The 7,351-nt window shown below is 51.3% G+C and overlaps 1 protein-coding gene across 1 annotated transcript; it reads right to left on the bottom strand.

Annotated features, from left to right (window-relative positions):
- Window positions 1-4,776: 4,776 nt before the first annotated feature.
- On the bottom strand, window positions 4,777-6,646 carry LOC123403417 (WD repeat-containing protein RUP2-like). The gene has a single exon (XM_045097353.1). It carries the CDS (start codon window positions 6,168-6,170, stop codon window positions 4,932-4,934), a length of 1,239 nt encoding a protein of 412 aa, XP_044953288.1. The 5' UTR covers window positions 6,171-6,646; the 3' UTR covers window positions 4,777-4,931.
- Between the last annotated feature and the right edge of the window lie 705 nt (window positions 6,647-7,351).

Genomic DNA, 7,351 nt, shown 5'->3' with positions numbered 1-7,351 from the left:
TGTGTGTGATCGATCGTAACGTGGACTGGTATAAAATACTCATGCACAGCATGCACGCACGCTGCTTGGATGGCCATGCATGCACGTGCACCATGGACGGCCTGACAAACGTGCGTGTCACTTGCACGCACAAAGAGAGAGAGAGAGAGCGCGAAGCTGCTTTTGCATTAAACGTTTCGTTGTACAACAAGAGGCGCAAAGGGCTGGCACGTACCAAGTGGCGAATCTAGTCCATACACTCCACTGTCCGCAAACCTGGGCAAAGTACGGCCACACGACCCAGCTATTCCCATCTACAGTAGCTTCCTCATATCCATCCATATGTATCCATCAAGAATTATGGACTGTGCCTGAAAAAAATAAAAAATAAAGCATCTCCAGCTGTTCCCCGTCCAAGGACGTTTTTAGGCGAAAAATAGCGCCTTTTAGGGCTCGCCAGCGCTATTTTCGACGTTGAAGAAGGGGCGGGGGGGGGGGGGGGGGGTGGCTCTGGCTCCCAGCATCAACAACCCAGCCGTCGAATTTCAATTCAAATTCGACATAACTTCCACACAAATTCAACAAAAAATATTTTTTATCACTTCATCACAGAAATTGCTACAAATCAAATAGTTTAATGAAGCAAGCTCATAATTTGAACACAAATTAGAACACATCGAACTAGACGTTACCCTTGAGCCTTCATAGGTGCTCCACCGAATCGTGTTGCAGTTCTTGATGCACATGTGAGTCTCGGATCTCCTAACGCATATTGAGGAAGACAGTCCATGTTGTCGGTATGTGGTGATCAACAGCCGCAAGACGACCCTTCTGTCAAACACTGGCTTGTCCTTCTTGCTCTCAATGATCATGTTGTGCAAGATGACACATCAATTCATCACCTTCCACATCTGAGATTTCAACCAAGTTGGAGCGGGGTACCGGACAATAGCAAATAGAGATTGGAGCACTCCAAATGCCCGCTTGACATCTTTTCTACAAGCCTCCTCACACTTAGCAAAGTATGACTTCTTGCCTCTTGACACAGGGTTTGAGATAGTCTTCACAAATGTTACCCATCTTGGATAGATGCCATCTGCTAGGTAGTATCCCTTGTTGTAATGGATTCCATTGACCTCGTAGTTCATCGGAAGAGCATGACCTTCAATAAGCTTGGCAAAGACATTCGAGCACTGCAGGACGTTGATGTCATTGTGAATTCCTGGCATACCAAAGGAGTGCCAAGTCCGGAGGTCCTATGTAGACACCGCCTCAAGTACCACACTACAAGCTCCTTTTGCGCCTTTGTAAATCCCCTGTCAAGCAAATGAACAGTTCTTCCATGCCCAATGCATGCAGTCAATGCTTCCAGTCATCCCAGGAAATCTTCTTACTTCGTTCTGTGCTAGGATCCGAGAAGTGTATTCAACATTTGGTGACCGCAAGTCTTATGGTCCAAACACTTCCACCACTGCCCTGCAGACCTTGTACACACACTCAATGATGGTGGACTCCGCCATGCATCCATAGTCTTCTTGTATATCACAGGGAGATGCAACCATCCTCATAGTTGTCGTGCACTCCTGAAATGAGGAGAATCCAACTGTGTCGGTGCAATCATTTTTGTAAATGAAATAGTTGTCAAACTCTCGGATGGCATTTACAATCTTAAGGAAGAGCTTCCGGCCCATTCGATAACGATGCCGAAATAGTCTCTTGTCGTGTAGTGGAGCGTCGACGATGTAGTCGGCGTAGAGCAAGCAATAGCCCTTTATTCAATGCCTCTACTTGCGCTTGCGGTGGCCAGGTCCCGGGCCACCTTGTCGAGGCTTTGCTTTCTTCGTGAACAGGCCGCCCAGAGCGGCAAGGATTATGAGGTGCTCTTCATCACCGGTGTCGACCTCAGCTCCTTTCTCCATGAGAATCGTGAACGCCTCCTCGTCGTCGGAGTCCATGAACGAACAGGCAAATTGTGGAACACCTAGCGAGCGTAGTGGGCGGGTAGCCGCCGGTATGCTTGCCTGTGTGGTCGGAGCCCTGGAAAGCTCGTCCAGTAGCGGGAATGGAGGTTGTTCTGGCGAAATCCTTTCTCTCCCGCGTCGGAATGGTGTTTCTACCGGCGGGGAAGCGGCTGTGGGCAGGGGATGTTGTCGGTATCGGCATGGCGTCCGAAGGGGAAGTGGTGTTCTGCCATGCGTGGGACGAATCTAGGCGGGAAAAGTCAATTATCGCATGACAGTGGTGGTCTACTGGCCACTTTTCCTTCCGTGGGAGCCCCAAGTGCCCCCGTGCATGCTGGATTCGGCCGGGGATCACCAGGCCGAAAAAAGGCCCAAAGCGGCCGAATTCGGTGTCCTAGGGGCGCGAGCGGAGGATTTTTTTTTTGCACCGGCGAAAATAAAGGCGCCTTGTGGTGGCTTTTGGGGGTGCAGTTGGAGTCGCTCTTATGGTCTGGTCGCAAATACCTATTCACATGAAGCTCGGGGAGACTACACCACATTCACGAATTTCACTTTGATCGATCAGCTAAGTACATAATGAGTATGAACTTTGCTCCTTCTTCTCGAGGGTGACCCTAGATCCGTGTATATTTTCAATTGCCAATGAACCGATGCTCCGAACCTCGGATAATTGGTGCTAAGGACAGATAAAACCACCTCTTGCTGATATTGCTTCCAATCGTGACCGTGTAGCCCAATTGTATCCTACTTTTACCTATGGATAAGTGGAACGGTCATGGTAAGGGAGGGGGAGGGGGTTGTTCGAATCATGCATATACTTGAAACTCTTACTAAATACACAACATATTTTTTGATGGAACCTCGTCAAGAGGGCAGGGTGCTCCTGGAATTTCATAAAGAAGAATAGAGTTGACCTGGTTTATAAGGAAAACTAGGCCAAAAACCACACAAATTCTTGGTTGATTAAGGGACAATCAAGTGAAAACCATGACCAAGCCACAATCGCCCAACTCAAACTCCACCGCCTATCCACTACCCGAAGAGATGTGAACGAGCTCTTCAGATACGCCTTCAAGAAGGGAACACGATGCCCTCAAGCACCGGCGTCACCGGCATCGACCCCCGTCGATCAATAAAGCTCTCGCCCACAAGCCGCTCAACACTCCCCGCCAAAACCTGAGGAAGTGCCAAGCCACACCAACAGCTACCGCGACAACCCAAAGTATGATCAACCATAGCCTAGTAGAGAGGAAGGAACCATTCGTCGATGACTCCGAAGGAAAAGGCGCCAATACCATCATCGCCGGTAACCAATCCCCATCAAAGCAAGGATTTCTCCCAGAGCCATTCACCCTCCACCTCAGCAAGCCCCGAGGGAAGGGGCTCAACCAACGCTGGAGAAGACCACCGACAATGACAGACCATGACCACCGAAAACCAAGAGCATGCCAATCGAGCCACAACAGCATCCATGAGGTGAAGATCACCAACTTGCAACCACCATCGCGTCGTCCACGCCACCACCAGCCTTCACGGCCTCCGGCATGACTGTGATGCCACCATCCTGCAAGACCTAGCAAACCACCAACGAGCCAGGACGTCCGTCGGCCCACCACAACGCGTCCGCCCTGCCGACCCCGCGGACCAGGACGGTCAGCGCTGTTGCATCCCGCCGACGGCCTGCGCCCCACCAGATCCAGGCATGAACCCCCAACCACCGCCAGCTGGCATGCCGTCACGACTCCACCGCGAGGAGGAAGGGAGGACGATCACACACTTGCATGATGGACGCTACATACATACATGTCCATGCATAAATATATGCACGTATGTGATTATACCTACATAGCTTTAGCGATGTTCTGTTCTTAATTGGTTGGACCCCCTCACCGAGTTTGGAAATTGATGCCCTGGCCTTCATGAGCGTGAGGGCATACTTCACGGGAGGAATATCTGACTTTAGGTGTATTTTGTTCTTAATCTTTGGCGTGGTTCTTCCGTAGTTGTCCATTGTATTCATTTTTGAAGTAGATTTATTTCTCTATTGTTGCTTCACATTTATTTAAAGAAAATTATAGTCGCATCCTAGGATGCACGTGCCAGGAAAAAGGAGAATTTAGACCAAAAAAGGAGGATGGGACCAAAGTTTACGCAAGCCTGTTTCATGCAAATATATGAGTGGTTGAGTTGGTCCTTGAGACCTGATAAAGTCCCTCTAGTAGATTCGCTTATATATAAGTTCTTTCGCCATCCACTCTCTTCGCTTTTTATTATTTCACTTTCCGAGTTTCCAAAAGAATGTGGAATAATTCATAGATGTAAGTTATGATATGTTATGTCAGTTTTCAAAAACTCATAACATGACAAGCCTTATTGTGACCTATAACGAACACAATTTTATACTTCCTTTGTTCTTAAATATAAGCTTTTTTTAGAGGTTTCACTAGGGAACTACATACAGATGCATATAGACATATTTTAATGTACAGATTCACTCATTTTGCTCCGTATGTAGTCCCTAGTGAAATATCTAAAAAGACTTATATTTAGGAACGGAGGGAGGATAATGTGTATGTTGTTTCAGCTGAGCACTATTCATTTGAATCTTATATCTATTTTTGCATGTCACAAATTGTCCTGTTTGTTGGTGAGCTTTTCCCAAGTGCGCACGATATATTGCCATAACATCTGTGAATTTTTTTAATGAAGACTAATTTCTTATTTTTGGATAAACAATAAAAAGAAAATATGAAATATGGATTGGGCAACTGGTTGCACAAAAGCTGCTTTCGTGCACACTTCAACGTGATTTCATCTAAAAACACACTTCATTGTGTAATCGATGAAAAATTAGTTATTTGTATTGCTTAAAAAATAAATCAGTGCATACATAAAAAATGTCAGGAACGAGTCACAAAAGAAAATAAAGTATAATCATAATTGAAACGCAAGAATGAATCTCTCACACGCACACTGGCTCAGAATGGGTCGCTATAGGTCGTCCACTTGGTGGTGGGTATCTCCCCGGCGTGGCTGGCACGTGAACATCTTGAGCACGCCGTCGGACCTGCCGGCGACGAGCGCCCCGCCGCCGTCGGCGTCGCCCTGCAGCCAGGTGACGGCGCTGACGAACCCTCCGGCGTCGGAGGAGCTGTCGGAGGCGACGTCGAAGGGGTGCACCCACACAGGCTTGCCCCACCTGAGGTCGTAGACGAAGACGTGGTTGGACTCGGACCCGCTGGCCACCAGCCCCGCGCCGCGCCACAGCCCCATCCCCACGAAGCTCCGCCCGCTCACGTGGCCGCTGTACGACCGCACCTCCCGCGCCGGGCCCGACAGCTCCGGCGCCGGCGCCGCCGGCCACTCCCACAGCCGGTGCGTCCCGTCGGCGCCCGACGTCACCACCCGCCGCGCCGGCGCCCACCGCACGTACGTCACGGCCCGCGCGTGCCCGTCCATGCACGCCACCGCGCCGTGCCCCAGCGCGCGCACGTCGTACACGGCCGCGCGCCGGTCCGCCGACCCCACCGCCAGCTGCGGCCCGCCGGACGGGTCGAACTCCACGCAGAGGACGGCGCCGCCTGCCCGCGCCGTGGCCCACGACCCCGAGGGCGCGCGCGGGTCCCAGACGTGCGCCGTCCGGTCGTCGGAGCCGGACGCCGCCATGGACGTGGGCGCGCCGCGGGGCGCGTAGTCGAGCGCCCACACCCTCCGCCCGGCGTGCTCGTCGCGCTCCCACGCCGCGACGCCGCGCTCCACGTCGTACTCCGTCACGACGCCGTCGTAGTCGCCGCAGCCCACCGCGCGCCCGCCCCCCTCCTCGGGGCGCCACCGCACGCTGCTGAGCTTGGCCGGCACGCAGATGCACGCGGCCGGGCTAGGCGACGACGGCAGGCCGGCGACGCCGTATATCCGGACCTTGCGCGCGATGCCGCCCGTGGCGAGGAGGCGGCCGGCGGGGTCGAAGTCGACGCTGCCGATGGCTTCGGACGCGCCGGCCAGCGACGGGGACGGCACGGTGGCCGCCAGCCGGAACTCCCATTCGCACCGCGGGGGCGACAGCTCGGCTCCCTCGACGTCTTCTATAGCCTCCGGAAACGGAATGCCGTGGACGACCTGGCCGTTGTCGCCCTCGTTGTCCACCGCCGCCGATTCCTGGACTTGGCACCGGCGATGTTGCCCGGAGGTGGGGGAGGAGGAGGAAGAACACGGGGAGGAGGGGGTGGTCATGGAACGCTCCTCATGGACATGGATCAACCGGGGCCGCGAGCCGAGCTACTAGTAGCTAGCGCGCTGCACGTACGTCCGCTCTAGCTCGTGCACTTGTGCATGTGGTGATGACGAACTGGTGAACTGGTGATGAGAGAGGGGTGTCGCTGGCTTTGGTCTTCTCTTGGTTTAGGCTTGGCGTCTCTCCTTCATTTTAGGGGTTGGGGCCAAGCTTAACTGTCTTAAACACCATCCTAGCCTAGCCTAGAGAGTGAAACGGCAGGGACACAGACACACACACTTTCCCTTTGCGAGATAGGTGGTCTCATGGGGTGCCACATGAGGGAGACAACGGATCTTGTGGTTGGGGTTGTGGTCATGTCGTGGCTAGCCCCGCAAATGCAAGACCCAAACCTAATCCGGCCGATCAGTTGGCTATCCCGGGCGGTTGTGTTGATGATCACTTCACATCTCATTAATTAATACCGGTGTTTTACTTCGTGTTGCATTATCTTTCTCATGATGTCGACCTTATCCTTCCGTTTTACTACTAAGGGCATCTCTAATAGTTAATGATCATCGTCGTAAAATTGTCACATAGACGATTTTGATGACATGTCACATAATAAAAGAAGAGAGAGAATGAACTCGTATGAACTTGAAGCAGCGGTTCAGACACAAGCTTCGAGGTAAGCATGATCATTTCTTCAACATTTAGTGGACTCGCTTAATTATTTTACATACGGTTAACATACACTCCATTAAAGAGCTTGTATGATGTGCTGTTGGTTGCTGACGTGGACATTTATACCAACGATTGAACATACAGACTGTTGAAGATGCTCTAAGTGGAGTAGGATTGCTGATGTCTGTTGTTACTGTGATTATGAGGAAAGACCGAAAGGTTTTCGGGCAATATTGGTTGGTTGCACTTTCAAGCTAAAATGTCAAGTCCCGTTGACTATCAGTCTATCACACTATGGGTTTTGGTTAGTGAGTTAGACGATAATTGGCTAGTTTATTCGAGTTCTCTCCCCTTTGCCCTTTTTGGTTGAGTCACTTTGCCTCTCCTCAATTGTGTCTATGTTATGACCTATTCGTAGAATTATATCTATATACTCCTTCTGTCCTGAAATTCTTGCCTTAGATTTGTTTAGTGACTTCTGAGACAAGAATTTTGGGACAGAGGGAGTATATGTTTT

The sequence above is a fragment of the Hordeum vulgare genome, chromosome 6H, assembly GCF_904849725.1.
Source record: "Hordeum vulgare subsp. vulgare chromosome 6H, MorexV3_pseudomolecules_assembly, whole genome shotgun sequence".
Lineage (NCBI taxonomy): Eukaryota > Viridiplantae > Streptophyta > Magnoliopsida > Poales > Poaceae > Hordeum > Hordeum vulgare.
The sequence above is the reverse complement of the archived record's forward strand: the minus strand, read 5'-3'. Positions and strand labels throughout refer to the sequence as shown.

Coding starts and splice junctions, on each gene's coding strand:
- LOC123403417 (XM_045097353.1), bottom strand. CDS start 6,170: ATGACCACCCCCTCCTCCCCGTGTTCTTCCTCCTCCTCCCCCACCTCC.